The 22321-nt window shown below is 41.4% G+C and overlaps 1 protein-coding gene across 2 annotated transcripts in view; it reads right to left on the bottom strand.

Moving 5' to 3' along the window:
* The window catches only part of colec10 (collectin sub-family member 10 (C-type lectin)), an 85576-nt gene that overhangs the window by 33617 nt on the left and 29638 nt on the right, over nt 1–22321 (bottom strand). The window contains exons 3-7 of one of the 2 annotated variants that reach the window (XM_062063386.1): nt 20918–20989; nt 18570–18623; nt 17013–17108; nt 14067–14278; nt 11681–11998 (exon numbers count right to left, since the gene is read on the bottom strand). In XM_062063386.1, coding sequence (XP_061919370.1) covers nt 11768–11998; nt 14067–14278; nt 17013–17108; nt 18570–18623; nt 20918–20989 — 665 coding nt within the window. In that variant the 3' untranslated portion in view covers nt 11681–11767. Of the gene's footprint in view, nt 1–11680; nt 11999–14066; nt 14279–17012; nt 17109–18569; nt 18624–20917; nt 20990–22321 lie in introns of those variants that run through there. The other variant, XM_062063387.1, reaches the window with a different exon arrangement.

The raw sequence follows: 22321 nt of genomic DNA, 5'->3' as shown, positions 1-22321 counted from the left end.
TCCCGGGGAGAGGCACTGAAATTTGGGAGGGTTGGCAAGTATGAGATATTCTCACTTCTTTTCTTTTGTCGAGCACAAAGAAAAGAACATTTTAGTTAAATGTAAGTTGTGTCTTGGATCAAAGATCCCGTCTACTGCCCAAAACAGCAATTCAAATCTGCCTGGTTAGGCTTTGTGTATGTCACGTGTGCCTTCCTTAGGTGAAGCCAGGTTTACAGCTATGTTGTTATTATGCTGTTTGTTACTTATGTATGTTATGTTGCAGCTATTTAAAATAGTTGTGTCAATTTGTCCTGGCCTGAAATAAATTGGCCCTTTGAAACATATCTTTGTCTTTGTGTGTTGTATGCAGAGATGGGTAGTAATGCGCTATATTTACTCCGTTACATCTACTTGAGTAACTTTTGGGATAAATTGTACTTCTAAGAGTAGCATTAATGCAACATACTTTTACTTTTACTTGAGTATATTTATAGAGAAGAAACGCTACTTTTACTCCGCTCCATTTATCTACATTCAGCTCGCTACTCGCTACTAATTTTTATCGATCTGTTAATGCACGCTTTGTTTGTTTTGGTTTGTCAGACAGACCTTCAAAGTATCGCATGCCTGCGTTTCACCAATCAGATGCAGTCACTGGTGACGTTTGACTCCGTTTCACCAATCAGATGCAGTCACTAGTGACGTTGGACCAATCAAACAGAGCCAGGCGGTCACATGACCGTCACACGTGGACCCCGACTTAAACAAGTTGAAAAACTTTTTCGGGCGTTACCATTTAGTGGTCAATTGTACGGAATATGTACTGTACTGTGCAATTTACTAATAAAAGTTTCAATTAATCAATCAAAAGTGTGAAGGAAAAAAGACACTTTTTTATTTCAACCGTACCTCCCCAAAAGCCTAAAGACTGACCGCACAGTTCTTGTCTTCACAATAAAAGTGCCGCTCCATCGCGCCTGCGCTAACAAAATAAGAGTCTCCGAAAGCCAGCGCAAACAAGCTAGCAAGCTACGGAGTTTGCCGCCAATGTATTTCTTGTTAAGTGTATAAAAACGAATGTGGAAGCTGGACAAATAAAATGCCAAAAACCAACCACTTTCATGTGGTATTAGACAGAAAGGAGGAAGTTTTTTTCTCCTCCATTTGAAAACGTGGACATTATCAGCACTACTGTCTGATTCCAATCAATGCAAGTCATCAGAATCAGGTAATACACCAACTTATATTCTTGTCTTCATGAAAGAAAGGAATCTATATGTTAAACATGCATGTATATTCATTAAAACACCTTTAACATGTGAACAAAAACGGCAAAATAAATAAATATAAATTATATACTGTATATATAAATGTATGTGTATATATATATATATATATATATATATATATATATATATATATATATATATATATATATATGATATATGTGTGTATGTATATGTATATATGAGGAAGATCACCTCGACTTGGTCATTTATTAAGTAATTGATTAACGTTGAAAAACTTATTGGGGTGTTACCATTTAGTGGTCAATTGTACGGAATATGTACTGTACCGTGCAATCTACTAATACAAGTTTCAATCAATCAATCAATGAATGCCTACTGAGCCTATGGTGCTGTTAAGTTATTGTGGCTCAATTTGCCTTAATTTTTTTTATTTTAATGTATTATTTAATATATATTATTGTTTTAGTTGCTTAAGAGATATTCCTGGCTCTGAATTTGCTCATTGCTATTTTTATGTTTTTGTGCATTATTTGTCTTTTTCGATTACGCATGCACCTCCTGGTACCCTAGCACCTCCAAAACCCTCAAATCTAAACTCCAAACATCCCAGAACAAGCTAGTCAGGTTACTTCTAGACCTCCAACCCAGATCCCACCTCACTCCTACCCACTTCTCCCAAGTGGGCTGGCTCAGGGTGGAGGACAGAGTAAAACAACTTGCACTGAGCCTAGTCTATAAAATCCGCTACACCTCCCTGATACCGAAGTACATGTCAAACTACTTCCTTAACGTAAATGACCGCCATAACCACAACACCAGGGGGAGCTCCACTAACCACGTTAAACCCAGATTCCGAACTAACAAAGGTCTTAACTCATTCTCTTTCTATGCCACAACAATGTGGAATGCACTCCCAACAGGTATAAAAGAAAGGGCATCTCTATCCTCCTTCAAAACTGCAATAAAAGTTCACCTCCAGGCAGCTACAACCCTAAACTAACACCCTCCCCGGATTGTTAATAATCAAATGTAAACAATCAAATGCAGATACTTTTTCTTATGCCTTCTAATCTCTCTCTCTCTCTCTCTCTCTCTCTCTCTCTCTCTCTCTCTCTCTCTCTCTCTCTCTCTCTCTCTCTCTCTCTTGCTCTCTCTCTCTCTCTCTCTCTCTCTCTCTCTCCATATCCTACCAAGTCAGACCTACACTGTTCCAATATCCATTTCTCTGTTCTCAATTGTTGATGACTGATGATAACAACCAAACCTAACCCCCCCCCCCCCCCCATCCCCCTTCCACACCCCCGGATTGTAAATAAAGTAAATAATTCAATGTGATTATCTTGTGTGATGACTGTATTTTAATGATAGTATATATCTGATAGTATATATCTGTATCATGAATCAATTTAAGTGGACCCCGACTTAAACAAGTTGAAAAACTTATTCGGGAGTTACCATTTAGTGGTCAATTGTACGGAATATGTACTTCACTGTGCAATCTACTAATAAAAGTCTCAATCAATCCAAAATTGCTGCCGTCATCATTAAACGAACAGGTTACTCATCAGTTACTCAGTACTTGAGTAGTTTTTTCACAACATTCTTATTACTTTTACTCAAGTAAATATTTGGGTGACTACTCCTTACTTTTACTTGAGTAATAAATCTCTAAAGTAACAGTACTCTTACTTGAGTACAATTTCTGGCTACTCTACCCACCTCTGGTTGTATGTAGAGCACATTGCTTAGCAGAGTTCAGTGATGCAAATGCATGTCAAGTTGATCAACAGATTGAATTATTCTCCAGTGCAACAACAGTACTGAAATGAAGGCTAAAAGGGCATTAATGGGAGCTTTTAAAAAAAAAAGAAGAAAAAAAAAAGTAACTAAATAGTTACTTTTCACAGTAACGTATTACTTTTTGGTGTAAGTAACTGAGTTAGTAACTGAGTTACTTTTGAAATAAAGTAACTAGTAACTGTAACTAGTTACTGGTTTTCAGTAACTAACCCAACACTGGTAATAATTTAATCAAACGGACCTGATATGTCAAAAGCCATTAATAAATCATGTTCTTTTCGAACACCTTTATAACTGATAAGAGTACCGTAATTTCCGGACTATAAGACGCTACTTTTTCCCCTCGTTCTGGTCCCTGCGGCTTATACAAGGGTGCGGCTTATTTACGGCCTGTTCTTCTCCGACACCGACGAAGAGGATTTCGGTGGTTTTAGTACGCAGGAGGAAGACGATGACACAATGATTAAAGACTGACTTTTCATATACCGGTAGGCTGGTTATTTTGATAACGTACAGGCGAGCACTTTGTATTACTTTGCACCGTTGTATTATTTGTACTCTGCACGAATGCTGTTCGCCATGTCAAAGATGTGAAAGTTTGATTGAATGATTGAAAGATTTATTGTTAATAAATGGGACGCTTTGCGTTCCCAAACAGTCATCTCTGTCCCGACAATCCCCTCCGTGGTAGCAGGAACCCCTATATACTACGGTAATTTCACATCAAAACCCTGCGGCTTATAGTCGGGTGCGGCTTATATATGGAGCGATCTGTATTTTCCCCTAAATTTAGCTGGTGCGGCTTATAGTCAGGTGCGGCTTATAGTCCGGAAATTACGGTAGTTCAGCCGGGATATGCTCATTTTAAAATTAGATTTACAGCCCCAAAATCTTATTGTTTTAATTTCGATGTCTCGCCCTGTACCATTTGACCAATTAGAAAGTCTGTGAGTGTGTCCATCCAGGTTCCCAGTTACACACCGCCTTCTTCATCTGGCTACTGCCACTGGTAAAGTTACTAAACATGTCAGACCTTAGTAAATCTAAAAGGCCTCGTTACGATTCTCAACTTATTATTGAAAAAGCCCGAAACAAAACGAGGATTTGTATCAGGGATGCTTTTGAAAGATGGACACGATTGAAGGCGGAGGAGATTTTTTTCATCTGACGCCAAACTTGCTAATTTCCTCTTTGATAGGTAAATCAGTCATTTACGTTTTCTTATTACTTGTAATAAAAGGAAATTGACATTTCGTATATAAACTATATTTTCCAATACAGTCTATGATCTTGTCTAACAAAGCTAGTATGTTTCTGTAATGAATGCTTAGTGTGATGGTCCTTCACTCCTAGTGTAATGCTTAGCATGCTAGCCCGGTCAATGACACATCAACATATAGGCTAACGGGGGAAATATATGCCCGTTAGCCTGTATGTCGATGAGTATTCGAACTGACACGGCAAAATATATTTTCGACAAATAAAACCTATGTGGATATGGGTAGTGTCAGTGCCTATTTCATTCTCAATATGCTGATACGCTGAGGAAATGGGTTCCAACATTAGCACGGCTGTCATCATGGCAATGTGAAACGTATGAAATCACATGGTAAAATAATTCCGCATTCGTGTAGCCTATAGGCATACCTTGGTAAAATGTCTCCTCTTTAGTTTTGGGCGTACATTAGGCTGCTAAGCATGCTCTACTTATTTTCACCAATATGACCATTGCTAGCGTTAGTTGTAGTTTGTTTTAGTCTTTGTTTTCTGATAGCACTGCCAATAACCATATGATTGCCATTTGTCGTGATATTGTACACTGGCATGACATACTTCTTCCTGAAAATAGCCTAATTTATGTGTAAAATGTGTTGGTTAGAGGTTTGTTATTGACAATACGCTTGTCTATTCAGCTATTATGGTCCCAGCACCTCAACCCCTAGTAAGGGGTAGTGGAAATTTTAAGTTCCTTGGAGTCGCCCAGTCGATCGAGCTGAATTCGGTTGCGTATCTGGCAACCTCAGTACTGATTGCAGCACCATTTCTGGCCACTTTATTACATATGACATCTTTAAATGGTTTGTTAATTAGCTATAATTAAATATATCAATGTGTTATTAAAAGTGTCACTATTATATATGTAATGTATGTGAAGTGAAGTGAATTACATTTGTATAGCGCTTTTTCTCAAGTGACTCAAAGCGCTTTACATAGTGAAACCCAATATCTAAGTTACATTCAAACCAGTGTGGGTGGCACTGGGAGCAGGTGGGTAAAGTGTCTTGCCCAAGGACACTGTCACACCGTGGTGAGGGAAGTCCTGTTTTGGGGTTGTCTGGCACATTTCCTGTTTTATTTTGAAAGTTCTAATCCTCCTCTCGTTTCAGGCCACTTGCCCTTCCTCCTGTGTCACTGGTCTGATGTCTCTCCTGATTGCCTGATTGTGTCCACCTGTGTCACCCTCCCTCATGTGTATATAGTCCTCGTCTTCCCCTGTCTTGTTGCCAGAGTATATCGTCTCGCTACGTACCTCCAGCCTTGTCCACAGCCTTGTTCACAGCCATCAACCAAGTTTGTTAAGTATTGTCTCGCTTTGTTTATTGATTCCTTTGTTCCCTCTGAGAGAGTGATTTTCTTTTGCTAAAGTTTTTGGTCAAGTCTTTTGTATCAATTTTCATAGTGCCTTGTCTTCCTTTTTTTTTCCCCCTCCTTCTGGAGCGCTTTTAGTTTTCAGGCCTCGCAAATACTTTATACATACTTTCTGTTTATAGCGTCTCAACCTTTTAGCATGAGATAATTTCCTTTTTGTAGATCATTATAGATTGTTGGGTTTTTTTTTGTGTATTCGACTCATATAACTTTTTGGCTATTGCCGGTTCCTCCTTATGGAGTGATTTTCTGTTTATTGCCTTATGTCCTATGCTAATACCCTATAGGTGCTTGAATATATCTTAGATAGATTTTGTAGCCACTTTCTTTAATCACTCTGTCCTAGAGATAGCAAGGAATTATTTAAATAAAGGTCTGAGTCAATTGTCACTCCTCTGCATCTGAGTCCTCATTTACGCCAAGTCATAACAGTATACTCTGGCCAGTATGGACTCAGCAGAGGCAAAACAACTGACGGAAATCCTGCACACCCAGGAATCACGGCTCGCCCGACAGGAGGCGTTTCAGACGGCGATGGCAGCAAACATGGGTCACCTTTCCTCCCAGCTACAAGGACTACTTGAGCAGCTTGCTCGACCGATTCCGGCGACCCATCCCCCCACGCCACCCGCTGCCCCCACTGTGTCTTCACCTCCTTCCGGAGCCGGCTGCGAGCTGGCCCCTCCGGTGCCATATGCTGGCGCTCCTGGTTTGTGCAAAACCTTTTTGATAGACTGTGCTATTCATTTTGAACTGATGCCCCATGCATTCCCCACTGAACGTTCCAAGATTGCTTTCATGATTTCTCATCTTACGGATAGAGCTAAGGCGTGGGCTTCTGCCGAATGGGGGTGGAACTCTTCACTCTGCCACTCCTTCACAGACTTTCAAGCTGCGCTAACCAGGACTTTTGACCCGGTGACCTCTAACAGAGAAAAGGCACAAGAACTAAGCAGTTTAAAGCAGGGCACCGGGCCCGTGTGTGACTACGCCATTGGCTTCCGCACGCTGGCAGCAGAAAGCGGGTGGGACGACACGGCTCTTTACGACGTCTTTTTGAAAGGGCTCAGTGCGTACATACAGGACCTCCTCGTTCCTCTGGACCTACCCGACAATCTAGATGCCCTCATCGAGCTTGCCATCAGGACGGACAATCGACGGGCCCAGCTCAAACGACAGCGAGATGGAGGATCGGAAGCTGCAGAAAGAACCACCCATCCTTTAGCACCTAACCGGTCGACGACTCGGCGCTCACCCCTGGAGCTACATCCTCACTTACGCACCAACCAGGAGGGGGAGCCCATGCAGCTGGGGAGAGCCCGACTGACGCCAGAGGAGCGACGCAAGCGGCTGATGGAGGGGAGATGTTTTTACTGTGGAGAGGGCGGCCATCTTGTCGTTTCATGTCCAACCAAGAGATCCCAGGCGGTGAGTCACATTCCGGCTGTTCCTCAGAGGCCACGCACTCATACCAAGATCACGTTAACTAATCACACAGTCACATCGCTTGAGGCGTTAATAGACTCTGGGGCAGATGAGAGTCTGATGGACTGGGGTTTAGCTAGGAGACTAGGACTCAAGTCAGAACCACTAGTTAAACCCATTAAGGCCAGGTCTCTGAATGGTAAGGAGCTTTTCACCATCACACACATCTGTGAACCTGTCCAAATGAACATTGACGGCCATCAGGAACAAATTTGTCCATATTTGATTAATTCTCCTTCTCATCCGTTGATCTTGGGGTATCCATGGCTGTACCAGCATAACCCTCGTGTGGACTGGAAGACAGGGAAGATCAGTGAATGGGGAAGGGAATGTACCCAGAACTGTAATTTTTCTACTATCCAGAAAGAAAGTGTCAAAGAAATTAATCTTTTTTCTGCTAAACCTGTCACAGACTCAGAATTTCCGGACCTGAATTCTGTCCCCTCCTGTTATCACCATCTACGACAAGTCTTCAGCAAGACAAAGGCCCTGTCACTGCCACCCCACCGTTCCTACGACTGTGCCATTGATCTACTCCCCGGGGCCACAATTCCCAAAGGGCGTCTGTACTCCGTCTCGGGTCCAGAAAAAGCTGCTATGAACGATTACATCTCGGCATCACTGGAATCCGGCCTGATTCGCCCGTCATCATCGCCAGCAGGAGCAGGGTTCTTCTTTGTGAAGAAGAAAGACGGGTCGTTAAGGCCCTGCATCGATTACAGCCCCCTGAATGACATTACCATCAAGAACCGTTACCCTCTTCCCCTCATGTCTTCTGTCTTCGACCAACTCCAACAGGCTAAAATATTCACCAAGCTGGACCTACGCAACGCTTACCATCTGGTCCGAATAAGAGAGGGAGACGAGTGGAAGACCGGATTCAACACACCCAATGGTCACTATGAATACAGGGTCATGCCTTTTGGTCTCACCAATGCCCCGGCCGTGTTCCAAGCCATGATCAACGAAGTACTAAGAGACTTTCTGGACCATTTTGTCTATGTTTATCTTGATGATATATTGATTTATTCACCTGACAGTGACACTCACCAAGACCATGTAAATCAGGTTTTAAAGAGACTCATAGACAATGATCTATATGTTAAAGCTGAAAAGAGTGTTTTTCATGCCGACACTGTTTCCTTCCTGGGCTTCATTGTAGCCCCTGGAAGAGTGCAGATGGATCCGGCTAAAGTTAGCGCTGTGGCCGATTGGCCGACACCTGACAGCCGCAAGAAAGTTCAGCAATTCTTGGGATTTGCTAACTTTTACAGGCGGTTTGTCAGAAACTTCAGCGCAATGGCTGCTCCTCTCCATGCTCTTACCTCCACCCAGGTGCGGTTCCACTGGTCTCCAGAGGCAGAGAGGGCATTCCAGATGCTCAAGCACCGCTTCACCTCAGCGCCCATCCTCACCATTCCGGACCCACAGCGCCAGTTCGTCGTGGAAGTGGACGCTTCTAATGAAGGAGTTGGAGCAGTGCTGTCTCAACGCTCTCAGCAGGACGGGAAGATGCATCCCTGTGCCTTTCTGTCGCGGCGGCTGTCCAAAGCTGAAAGAAACTATGATGTCGGCAATCGGGAGTTGCTGGCGGTGAAGCTCGCCTTGGAGGAATGGAGGCATTGGCTCGAGGGGGCCGAACACCCATTCATTGTCTGGACAGATCACAAGAACTTAGAATACATAAAGAAGGCTAAGAGACTCAATTCTCGCCAGGCCAGGTGGGCGCTTTTTTTTAATCGCTTTTCTTTCTCGCTCTCCTACAGGCCGGGGTCCCGCAACGTCAAGCCAGACGCCTTGTCACGATTATTCGACCCCGAGCCTGAGGCCAAGCAACCTGAGACCATCCTTCCACTGAACTGTGTGGTAGGAGCGGTAACTTGGCCAATAGAAACTGAGGTAAAGCAAGCTAACGGTGTGGCCCCGCCACCTAGGGGTTGTCCTGTTAATCGATTGTTTGTCCCCACTGAGCTGCGTCCCCGGGTGGTTCATTGGGCTCACACCTCGCTGCTTTCGTGTCATCCGGGAGTTAAAAGAACCATGTTTGTGATCTCCCGGCGGTTCTGGTGGCCAGCCATGGAGACAGAGGTCCGAGAGTATGTAGAGGCCTGTTCGGTCTGTGCCAGGAACAAGACGTCTTCCAGGTCTCGCATGGGACTTCTTCAGCCGTTCCCCATCCCCTCCAGACCGTGGTCAGACATCTCGATGGACTTCGTTACAGGCCTCCCGGTCTCACAAGGTAACACCACCGTCCTCACTGTAGTCGACAGATTCTCCAAAATGGTCAGATTCATCGCTATGCCTAAATTACCATCCGCCAAGGAGACGGCAGAGACTATGATGACTAATGTATTCCGAGTTCATGGATTTCCCAAAGACATTGTTACAGACCGGGGACCTCAGTTTGCATCACGGTTCTGGAGGGAGTTCTGCCGACTCATTGGAGCCAAGGCCAGCCTGACATCAGGATATCATCCGGAAGCCAACGGCCAGACCGAACGACTTAACCAGCAGCTGGAAACCGGCCTCCGGTGCTTGGTCTGCCAGAACCCCTCCACATGGAGCAAACACCTGGTCTGGGTAGAGTATGCGCACAATTCGCTGCCTACATCAGCCACCGGCCTCTCTCCCTTTCATTGTGCCTTAGGGTACCAGCCCCCTCTCTTCCCAGAGAATGAGTCAGAAGTGTCGGTTCCCTCCGCCCATGCCATGGTCCGACGTTGTCGCCGCATTTGGGCAGCCGCCCGTCAAGTATTGTCTAAACAACAAGATCGGATGAAGAGAGCGGCAGACCGCAAGAGACGACCTGCGCCTGCATACGAACCCGGTCAGAGAGTCTGGCTTTCAGCCAAGAACTTACACCTCAAGGTCACATCTAGGAAACTGGCACCACGCTTTGTAGGTCCATTCCCAATTACCAAGCTCGTCGGACCTGCAGCGGTTCGGCTTCGTCTGCCTCGATCCCTCCGCGTCCATCCCACCTTCCACGTCAGTCAGGTCAAACCAGCCAAAGAAAGCACCATGGTCCCAGCCACCACGTCCCCTCCACCACCCGAAGTAATTGAAGGTGGACCAGTATACAAGGTTAAACGCTTGTTGGCAGTGCGCAACCGGGGTCGGGGCAGACAATTCCTGGTGGATTGGGAAGGATACGGACCTGAAGAGAGACAGTGGGTTCCTTCCCGCCACATTGTCGACCCCACTCTCATCAGGGACTTCTACAGAGATCACCCCGAACAGTCTGGGCCGTCCGGAGTCGGCCATAGAGGGGGGGGTACTGTCACACCGTGGTGAGGGAAGTCCTGTTTTGGGGTTGTCTGGCACATTTCCTGTTTTATTTTGAAAGTTCTAATCCTCCTCTCGTTTCAGGCCACTTGCCCTTCCTCCTGTGTCACTGGTCTGATGTCTCTCCTGATTGCCTGATTGTGTCCACCTGTGTCACCCTCCCTCATGTGTATATAGTCCTCGTCTTCCCCTGTCTTGTTGCCAGAGTATATCGTCTCGCTACGTACCTCCAGCCTTGTCCACAGCCTTGTTCACAGCCATCAACCAAGTTTGTTAAGTATTGTCTCGCTTTGTTTATTGATTCCTTTGTTCCCTCTGAGAGAGTGATTTTCTTTTGCTAAAGTTTTTGGTCAAGTCTTTTGTATCAATTTTCATAGTGCCTTGTCTTCCTTTTTTTTTCCCCCTCCTTCTGGAGCGCTTTTAGTTTTCAGGCCTCGCAAATACTTTATACATACTTTCTGTTTATAGCGTCTCAACCTTTTAGCATGAGATAATTTCCTTTTTGTAGATCATTATAGATTGTTGGGTTTTTTTTTGTGTATTCGACTCATATAACTTTTTGGCTATTGCCGGTTCCTCCTTATGGAGTGATTTTCTGTTTATTGCCTTATGTCCTATGCTAATACCCTATAGGTGCTTGAATATATCTTAGATAGATTTTGTAGCCACTTTCTTTAATCACTCTGTCCTAGAGATAGCAAGGAATTATTTAAATAAAGGTCTGAGTCAATTGTCACTCCTCTGCATCTGAGTCCTCATTTACGCCAAGTCATAACAGACACAACGGCAGTGACTAGGATGGCGGAAGCGGGGATCGAACCTGCAACCCTCAAGTTGCTGGCACGGCCGCTCTACCAACCGAGCTATACCGCCCCATGTTGTTAGGATCTGCAAACTAACTTTGATGGCTGAGCTAAAATGAAAAAGAAAAAAAGCACTGACATTGGACAAAATTATCTAAATAAATACATCTTCAAATAATTACGGAAATGTGTCATTAATTAATCAAATTATTTAGTACATCATGAAATCATAAAATTATGAAATCATGAAGGAATAAAATCAATGATGAAATCAATGATAATGTAATTTTACATTAAATAAATGACACATTCAACAACACATATCTTTATTTTTTAAAATTTAAATTATAATCAATTAATAACACATAAAAGGAAGTATTCAAAGATGTATTTACTTATTTAATTTTGTTCCATTTGGCCCCCCATGTGAAAGTAGTACATGTAGTGGTTTAAAAAATTGATACATCATTTATTTATTTGTACCGGTACTTGCATGAACATCCGAGTAATGACTCAAGATGATGAGTTGGTAGCCCCTCTAGCCCCTCCTCTTCTCCTGCTTTTTGGAAACTCACAGATGAAAAACATAGCGGTGTCACACTCCACACGTCCCCATGTCCCAGTGCTGAGCAGCTCCACACAGGTTGAGTTGGAGCTGGAAGGACTGAGCTCCTCGTCCAGACTCCAAGCTGTAAACTCCCGTGGTGGACTGGAGAGAACATCCTGGGAACTGTTTGTTCCACCCTGATGACAACAAACGGGAGAAATGTATTAACAGAACATACTGGCAACACCTATGCATCAAATGGCTTCAGATGTGCTGGTATTAATTTTGTAACATTTAAAAAAGGCACTCAAGGGGTTAAATGATACAAATCAATGCAGCATGTCACTACCGGTGTTCTGGCGAGACATGCTCCCCAGTGGAATTAATGCACCCTTCCATCGGTATGAATCTAAGAAATGCAGAAATGTAATTGCACATTAAAGGAATCTTACTGTCACAGTTCGATTAAATATAGAACAGAGGAGCCCAAGGATGCAGATGGAATGTGAGTTAAACAGTTCTTTACTTAACGAAAAAGCACTCACAACAATGATCCAAAAATAGGAGATAACAAAAAGCGACGGTGCTAAAAAGAGAACACAAAAAGAGCACAGTGATAAAAAGAACAAAAGCTAATATACAAAACTAACTAAACTTGGGTCGGAGTTGCAAGACGTGCAAACTAACAAAGTACATACCAAGCTGGATGGCACTGGAAATAGCCAAGAAGGTAAGTAGCATAAATACAAGGAGCATAAGAGTCTTCATACAAGTAGAGTCGAGGAGTGGAATTGCCGAGTGCCATCCAGCTGTCAGGGTGCTGCTTAAGTAGTGCAGGGGAGATTGGACACAGCTGTGCACGTCTCACAACTCCGCCCACAAGGGGAACCAGGAACTAAACCACAAGGTGGCAGCAGGCGGTGACACTTACACGTGAGTACAATCGTAAATAAAGCTATATTTTTGTATTTTGTCTTTTCATACACGTTTCGCACTACAAAATGTTCATCTAATGTACGAATGAATAGAATATTGTTTCATGTAAACATATCGGAGATCAAGTGTCGCAAGGCATACGCCACAAGGATGGGAGCACTTTACACATTTGATCTTTTGTATTGTCAAACATGTACAGTTGTGGTGGTATCAATTAGTTTTGAACATACATTTACAGTGTCATGCATCACACTTGCAAATTCTCATCTCTCTTTACTCCATGTCCGAAAAGGAGTAAGAAGAAGCAAGGCCTAATCCTACTCCTTTTCCACTTCATATCAACTTCTAACACATACTGTATGTTCACTTCCTGTTGTCATCTCGTAACACAATTTACATTCTATAGTACATCTTCTAAATACAGCAGTTCTTTTTATAAGTCTTCAAATCAATTCTGATTCTTACAATGAGATGTAATACATATACTTTTCAATAAAGTTTAAGAAGTTAATCAACATTTTTCTTCTTTGTACTTAGTAAACACTTGTAGTTTGAACAGCCTCTTGAATTGAGTCATATCAGTACATTGTTTATCTTCTTTGCTTAGTCCATTCCATAATTTAATTCCACATACTGATATACTAAAAGTCTTAAGTGTTGCAAATGTTTTAAGTTGGATTTTCCTCTTAGGTTACATTTTCCTTCTGCTGTTGAGAAGAATTGTTGTACATTAGCAGTAGCAGATTATAGTTTGCTTTTTACACAATTTTGGTTGTGTGTGGCTGCAAGTACTTATCAAATTGACTTCAATCATTTCAATGGAAGACGTTGATTTGGGATACAAATGTTTTGAGTTAAGAGCTCTGTCAGAGAACCAATTAAGCTTGTAAGTTAAGGTACTACTGGATGTTAGATGGCATTCATGGATTCATATGAATGCGCAGATACAGGGGGTGCATGCATTTCAAAGGGGAGCACGTCTCGCCAGAACACTAGATCAATGTGTGCACTACTACTTGGGAAAACTACCTGAAAAGTGTTGCCAGAGACAATAATATCTTTAATCTAATTGATAATGACGACGGATTAATTCACATTTAAGCGGTAACTTTGACAGTCTTACTTTTGACACATGACTTAAACATGTTTTCTGTTATACGTCATTCAAATAATATAGTGTGTAGTGAATAATATAAAGTACTACACTGTATTACTACGGTAATACATTTTTAAACAAAACCAATTTTACTCTTTGTCTATATTATATAGTTGCTTTCCATATGTCAGCAACTTCTATGTTGGATGTATCCACACTGTATGATCACTTACTGTGTAGTTGCTGTGAGCCTGCACTCCGATATAAACCCGTGTGAGTCCTGCCTGACCGACATAGTCTGCCATGAGGCGGTTACAGCTGATGGTGTTTGGCATGGCCAGGGCACCGCCTCTTAGCTTGCAGTTCAAAGAGGCCTCCTTGAACTTTTTGGGCTCCCTCACCAGCAGGTAGTAGTGCTCTTCATTTTCTGTTAAGCCCACCATGACTGGCAAAGAGCAGGGAGAATCACACTTTAAGTATATTTACATTTTGTAAAATAAAACTTTCCTTTTGCGTTGCATCAGTTCATTCATTCATTCATTTTGCACCTGTTATTCTGTGAGTTGTAGCCTATCTCAGCTGGGTGCCAGCCATTCACACTCACAATCACAACTACAGTAAATATATCCAGCATCCTTCCTATAATAATAATCAGTTATACAGTTAAAAACACAACTTATTCATGACAAAGCCAGGAACAAAACGAGGATTTGTATCGGGGATGCCTTTGAAAGATGGAGACGATTGAAGGTGGAGAAGATTTTTTCTATCTGATGCCAAACTTGCTAATTTCCTCTTTGATAGGTAAGTCAGGCATTTACGTTTTCTTATTACTTGTAATAAATGGAAATTGACATTTCGTTTGTAAACTATATTGTCCAATACAGTCTATGACCGTCGATCATAATATTTTATTAGAGCGTATCAAAACACGTATTGGTATGTCAGACTTAGCCTTGTCTTGGTTTAACTCTTATCTTACTGACAGAATGCAGTGTGTCTCCCATAACAATGTGACCTCGGACTATGTTAAGGTAACGTGTGGAGTCCCCCAGGGCTCGGTTCTTGGCCCTGCACTCTTTAGGATTTACATGCTGCCGCTAGGCGACATCATACGCAAACACGGTGTTAGCTTTCACTGTTATGCTGATGACACTCAACTCTACATGCCCCTAAAGCTGACCAACACGCCGGATTGTAGTCAGCTGGAGGCGTGTCTTAATGAAATTAAACAATGGATGTCCGCTAACTTTTTCCACCTCAACGCTAAGAAAACGGAAATGCTGATTATCGGTCCTGCTAGACACCGACCCCTTTTTAATAATACCACCTTAACATTTGACAATCAAACAATTACACAAGGTGACTCGGTAAAGAATCTGGGTATTATCTTCGACCCAACTCTCTCGTTTGAGTCACACATTAAGAGTGTTGCTAAAACGGCCTTCTTTCATCTCCGTAATATCGCTAATATTCGTTCCATTTTGTCCACCAGCGACGCTGAGATCATTATTAATGCGTTCGTTACGTCTCGTCTCGATTACTGTAACGGATTATTTTCGGGTCTCCCTATGTCTAGCATTAAAAGATTCCGGTTGGTACAAAATGCGGCTGCTAGACTCTTGACAAGAACAAGAAAGTTTGATCATATTACGCCTATACTGGCTCACCTGCACTGGCTTCCTGTGCACTTAAGATGTGACTTTAAGGTCCATCCTATCTTGCCGATTGTATTGTACCATATGTCCCGGCAAGAAACCTGCGTTCAAAGAACTCCGGCTTATTAGTGATTCCCAGAGCCCAAAAAAAGTCTGCGGGCTATAGAGCGTTTTCTATTCGGGCTCCAGTACTATGGAATGCCCTCCCGGTAACAGTTAGAGATGCTACCTCAGTAGAAGCATTTAAGTCCCATCTTAAAACTCATTTGTATACTCTAGCCTTTAAATAGACCCCCTTTTTAGACCAGTTGATCTGCCGTTTCTTTTCTTTTCTCCTCTGCTCCCCCGCCCCCTCTCCCCTGTGGAGGGGTTATTCCGGTTCCGGTGACCATGGATGAAGTGCTGGCTGTCCAGAGTTGGGACCTGGAGTGGACCGCTCGCCTGTGCATCGGTTGGGGACATCTCTGCGCTGCTGACCCGTCTCCGCTCGGGATGGTCTCCTGCTGGCCCCACTATGGACTGGACTCTCACTATTATGTTAGATCCACTAGGGACTGGACTTTCACAATATTATGTCAGACCCACTCGACATCCATTGCTTTCGGTCTCCCCTAGAGGGGGTGGTGGGGGTTACCCACATATGCGATACTCTCCAAGGTTTCTCATAGTCATTCACATCGACGTCCCGCTGGGGTGAGTTTTGCTTGCCCTTATGTGGGCTCTGTACCGAGGATGTCGTTGTGGCTTGTGCAGCCCTTTGAGACACTTGTGATTTAGGGCTATATAAATAAACATTGATTGATTGATTGATTGACCTTGTTAGGCTAGTATGTTCGTGCAACGAATGCTTAGTGTGATGGTGCTTAGCTCCTAGTGTAATGCTTAGCATGCTAGCCTGGTCATGACGCATTGACATAGAGGCTAACGGGGGAAATATATGCCCGTTAGCCTGTATGTCGATGTGTAGTCGAACTGACAGGGCAAAATATATTTTCGACAAATAAAACCTATGTGGATATGGGTAGTGTCAGTGCCTATTTCGTTCTCAATATGCTGATATGCTGAGGAAATGGGTTCCAACATTAGCACGCCTGTCATCATGGCAATGTGAAACGTATGAAATCACATGATGAAATAATTCCTCATTCATGTAGCTTATAGGCATACCTTGGTAAAATGTCTCATCTTTAGTTTTGGGCGTACATTAGGCATGCTCTACTTATTTTCACCAGTATGACCATTGCTAGCGTTGGTTGTAGTTTGTTTTAGTCTTTGTTTTCTGATAGTACTGACAATAACCATATGATTGCCATTTGTTGTTTTTAACTGTATAACTGATTATTATTCTAGGAAGGTTGCTAGATATAGCTGTAGTTGTGATTGTGAGTGTGAATGGCTGGCACCCAGCTGAGATAGTTTTCAACTCACAGAATAACAGGTGCAAAATGAATGAATTGATGCATTGGAAAAAGAAAGTTTTATTTTATCAAATTTAAGTATACTTTGTACTGTATAACTCACCATTCTTGACAAACTTGAGTGCATTCCTCAGCTTGCCTACACTGACATCCATCTGTCCCGCCACCCTCCGGTACTTTCCACAGTCACATGTAGTGCCTAGGTATTTGGATACAGGTTCCACGTCAATGAGAGCATTGTTTTCTTTTTGCAGTTCAGCTGAGTACAGCCAAAAAGAGTGAGAGCTACTATTTTGCTGATCCCCGCTATTTGCAGGGGTTACGTTCTGAGACCACCAGTGAGTAGTCAAAAAGGTAGATACATTTAAATGGATGGGGAAAATGTCAACTTTAGACACTATGTTATTCTCCTGTGTGGAGGCGCTGGCATCTGCTGTGCTGGATCATACCTACCGCTCCAAACCTTCCTGCGTACCTTTATATTGACATTCTCCTCTGATTTTGCATCAACATTTGCATTAAAAGTGGCTGTTGTAACACATTGATTAGTTTCAGCTCCAATAACACTTTAATTGCCATTTCTTGCTCACAACAAATGGAAGTTAACAAGCTAAATGCATGGAAGTATAATTCAGACTTAAAGGGAAACTGCACTTGTTTGGGGAAAATGTTGCCTTTCAGCCACAACTCCTACTTGTGGGACACTCGTCTTTCACGTTTATGTGCATTCTAAATAGGGAAAAACTTCTGGTATGAGGTGGCTAACGATGCAGGTGTATGGTTTAAAAAAATGTTTTTTTAAATTGCCAACAAAATCTGACTTACATGCTGTGACCTGCATATTAACCAAACTGTAGCATATTTTTATTTCAAGAGATGACACCGAATAACTACTTTTCTGGCATTTGACACATCGCCTTGCTCACACTGCTCCTCCGACCACTAGTGGGTAGCAAACTACTAGCTGCTGGCTGTGAAATCAATACGGACAGAAAATAAGTTCCGGTAATGCTTAAAATGACAAAATGCTGTACATTTTTCACGTTGCCTGTTACTACATTACATACATACTCACAGCACATACTGTATATAAAATATTGCTTGAGGTTTTTGGATTGTTTTTCGAGCGCTTTATAGGCGTAATAGATCATATCCCGTTATCTACATTGTTAGCCGCCTCTTACTATCAGTTTTTCCACTTCTTAGAATGCACGGAAAAGGGAAAGACATGTGTGTTCGTTACTGTCTCACATAAAGATTGTGGATGATGGGCAAAATAAAAAAAAAAAAGTACAGTTCCCTTTTAAGCCCTCTAATATGCCTCACATGCTAAAACACATTTTAAACTGTAAAATGTATATGTACTCCCCACAAATTAAGGACAAGGATAGATGGATAACATACTGTACTGTACATGGTGTATATTTTATATTTGGTTAAAACATGCTTAAAACTTTGTATCAACTTCAGGTGAATAAAATTAGTTTTTAAAAAACAAACAAACACAAAAATAAAAAATGCCTAATAATTGTTGGATAACTGTTTTGTTTTTTTGCCAAAAAATAAAAATGGCAAATATGCAGTGATCCACTGTATCGGACCTAACACCTGTGAGCATATTGTGTTGAACTGCTACAGTTTAAAAATAAAAGGGTCTTACCAGCTTTCCCCTTCAAACCAAAGTGTCCATCCAAACCTGTGTCTCCTTTGTCCCCTAAAGAGAAATACAGTTAGTTTACTTTATTTTTTAATAAATTATAGTATAATTCAAATACACCCATTATTCTAAGCTTTCTAAATATGTTCAACTTGATCAAAATGACAACAATACCAATGTTGCATACTGCCCCTTATTAAAATGATGTTCATAAAAATAAACATTGTAACAGAAGACACACAACACATTTGTGCCTTGCTTTATTGTTCTCAATAAAACCAAAATCTAACTGACATAACTTTCATCATATGCTCTAAACTTAGCTGGTTTGTCTTCTCCATCCCTTGATGATGCAGGTGGACTTTATATTACAGCCCTTAATATTTAGATCAGCAGCAGGAGTTGCGCAACCTCACAACTGTTTCTGACAGCTCGTGTAATCAGATTGTATTTTGTTGCACTTGCATAATATGACCAACAGATGGCGGTATTATACGAGGAATAGCAGTGTAGAAGTTGACTTTTGATGATCTCCACACCATTTTTGATGATGATGTATATGAGCTTGCTGCACATTTTACAGTGCAAATAATCACTTCTACATCCTAATTTGGAGGGAACAGAGTTAATAATATAATAGCAATATACATAAAAAATGGCTGACCTTTATTGACCTTTTAAAACAAACAATTAAATGAATTGAAAGCACATGTAAAAGTATTACAATACAATACCCTCAAGGTCAAAGTTAGGCTTGTTGCAAACACAATAAATACACTACAATTTACTGTAAAGTACATGTGTGTTTTCATGTATATTTTTTTTAACTATTAGGCATAATTACATCATTTTTTCACTTTATATACCAGGTGTATGTGTATGTTATATCATAAACAAAATAAATATTGTTATATAATAAACAAAATAAATACATGATTACATTATTTATTCACTATATATACCAGGTGTATTTGTTTATTTGTTATATAATAAACACAATAAATATTGTTATATAATAAACCAAATAAATCATTACATTATTTATTCACTCTATATACCAGGTGTTTATATCTTATTAAGATTAAAGATTAAAGTACCAATGATTGTCACACACACACTAGATGTGGTGAAATTTGTCCTCTGCATTTGTCCCATCCCCTTGGGGAGCAGTGGGCAGCAGCGGCGCCGCGCCCGGGAATCATTTTGGTGGTTTAACCCCCAACTCCAACCCTTTGTTGCTGAGTGCCAAGCAGGGAGGTTATGGGTCCCATTTTTATAGTCTTTGGTATGACTCGGCTGGGATTTGAACTCCAACCTACCGATCTCAGGGCAGACACTCTAGCCACTAGGCCACTGAGATAAAATAAAAACCAGAAGTGCAATAGCATGACGTACATACTTTTTCTATGAGATCACCTGAAATAGCCTGTATCGTATTTCTGTGAGAAATACGGATAGGAAATGGCAACAAGAAAACAAACTTTTGTAGCCTATACAATTCCAAATAGTGCAGAAAACAACCACTTCATTTATTATTTCTACTTCTGATCTGATGTTTCTTAAGATAGTTTTATTTTCCAGGGGAACAAATAAAGCAGCCAGGATAGCAGAAACCCTTTTTTAGTATGATGCAGTTCAGTTCTACGTGACTGAAAGCTATAATAAACATACAGCGCTAAATTCCTATGTCGGGTGCATTTTTTAAAATGATCTGACTCACAGTAGGCGCTCTTGTGATGTCTGAAATGGTGGATTACACATAAACAGAGACAAACTAATTTTTTTAACAACGAGAAATAATTGCTGTTTTGAGGTATTTAACAAAGTCTAGACCAGACTTGGGCAATTATTTTGACTTGGAGGGCCTTATTGAGAGAAGAAAATGTGTATGAGGGTCGGTATATATATATACATATATAATGTAACAAACATGGCCGAATATGAACGCAGAGGGTACAAAAACACCCATAATCTGATATAATATAACTTTTCTGCAAACCTTTGTTGTAAAATACTGTTTCAGGCTGGCTTCTCTGTAAACAAACAAAGACCCACTCTGCTTTGTGCCTCTTGTGTGTTGAGCAGCTGTGACGTATAGTCCCTATGATTACTGTAATAAGTTGTATATCACTCAAAAGTGCATATTCCAACCATCGGAATATTTCCTATACTCACTGTAATTTGAAAATGGCACTGTACATACATATTTTCAATGGTAAAGGTTTTAAATATTTTTTTTTTTGTAAAAGCTTGATGGGCTGTATTTGACCCGTGGGTTGTATTTTACGCAGATCTGGTCTAGACAAACTATTGCATTAACCCTCTCAGATCTAACAACTTGACTGCCTTACCTTTATCTCCACCGGGTCCCGTCTTTCCCAGGGGACCAAGCTCTCCTTTGAGCCCCGCTTGTCCGGGCACTCCTGGGCAATGAAGAGTGAGAAGAGAAGATTTGTCAGGTAAGTAATTGTCATAATTTCTTTATAAACTTGTTATGCAGGATATTTTGTTTCCTTTTTATGTCTTTCTGGAAATATGGCGGCTACCAACGATGATGTACAATCCCTAATTAGGGCCCGAGTACCGAACAATATAATTGCAAAGGCCGTATTGGAACTACTTTTAAAATTTTATTCTATTAATTTTTCTTTTTGGTTGGGTTTTTTTTTGGTAATTTTTATTACTATTTAAAAAAAAAAAGTAATATTCCTTTTTATTTAAAAAAAAAAAAAAAGTTTTAAATGTATTTTATTTTTTTAAAGGAACTGGGATATTCAGTGTCTTTTTGTGACTCAAGACAATATTTGTTTGTCTGTTTCTATCTTTAATAATAGTAGAATTTGATTTGATGAAAGACACACTTTAAATTGAATCCTCCAAGGCTCCAAATGTCACTAAATATTATACATTGCACATAGCAACTGAGTTCAACTGATCAACTTCCCTCCTTTATGTGGCCCTAAACCACATAAAGTGTTTATGCCCTGACTATATTATTAAAAAATGCTTTTCCAGCAAGCACATTAGGCCAACTGAAAAAATTCAGGGGTCCCAAACATGACTCCCAAATCCTTGCTCATTGGTGCCCTCTACCAATATTTTTAAAATGAGCTGTTGAGTAAATGTGATCTCATTGTTATTAATGCTGTTTCTGTGTATTATGAGAAGAGAGGCTTGCCGTTGTTGTTATGCGCCTCCAATAGGTTATATACGGTAGTGCCGGCTCATCCACGCTATCGTCAGGTGATCTCTTCCGGTTCACTGCGCGCCAGGAAATGACGTCACACACACAGAAAAGTTCGATGGAGTTGTGTTCTTTTTCCCACAGTTACCGATGTTTTGTTTCCCGGTGCTGTGAGGCATTGTACTGAACCATTCTTAAAATAAACCATCATCTTTCATATATATACAACTGGAGTATTCATTGAAGATGAATGAAGAAGGAAGAAACCCAACAGGTTATGGGCCCAGACGTGCAACGGGAGGAAGATGGCAGCGCCTGATCTTCGATGGAGACGAGGACAACTACGAACTTTGGGAAGTAAAATTTCTTGGTCACATGAGACTTGAACGTTTAAAGGACACAATACTTTCCTCTGGTGAGGTGGACCCAGAGAAGAATGCAGAATGCTTTGCAGAGCTAATCCAATTCCTAGACGACAAAAGTCTGTCGTTGGTGATGAGAGACGCTGCTGACGATGGTCGCAAAGCACTACAGATTTTACGGCGCCATTATGCCAGTGATGGTAAGCCAA

Source organism: Entelurus aequoreus, linkage group LG11 (assembly GCF_033978785.1).
Source record: "Entelurus aequoreus isolate RoL-2023_Sb linkage group LG11, RoL_Eaeq_v1.1, whole genome shotgun sequence".
In the NCBI taxonomy this organism is placed as follows: Eukaryota; Metazoa; Chordata; class Actinopteri; order Syngnathiformes; family Syngnathidae; genus Entelurus; species Entelurus aequoreus.
Note: the sequence above shows the minus strand (reverse complement) of the source record. Positions and strands in the feature narration are given on the sequence as shown.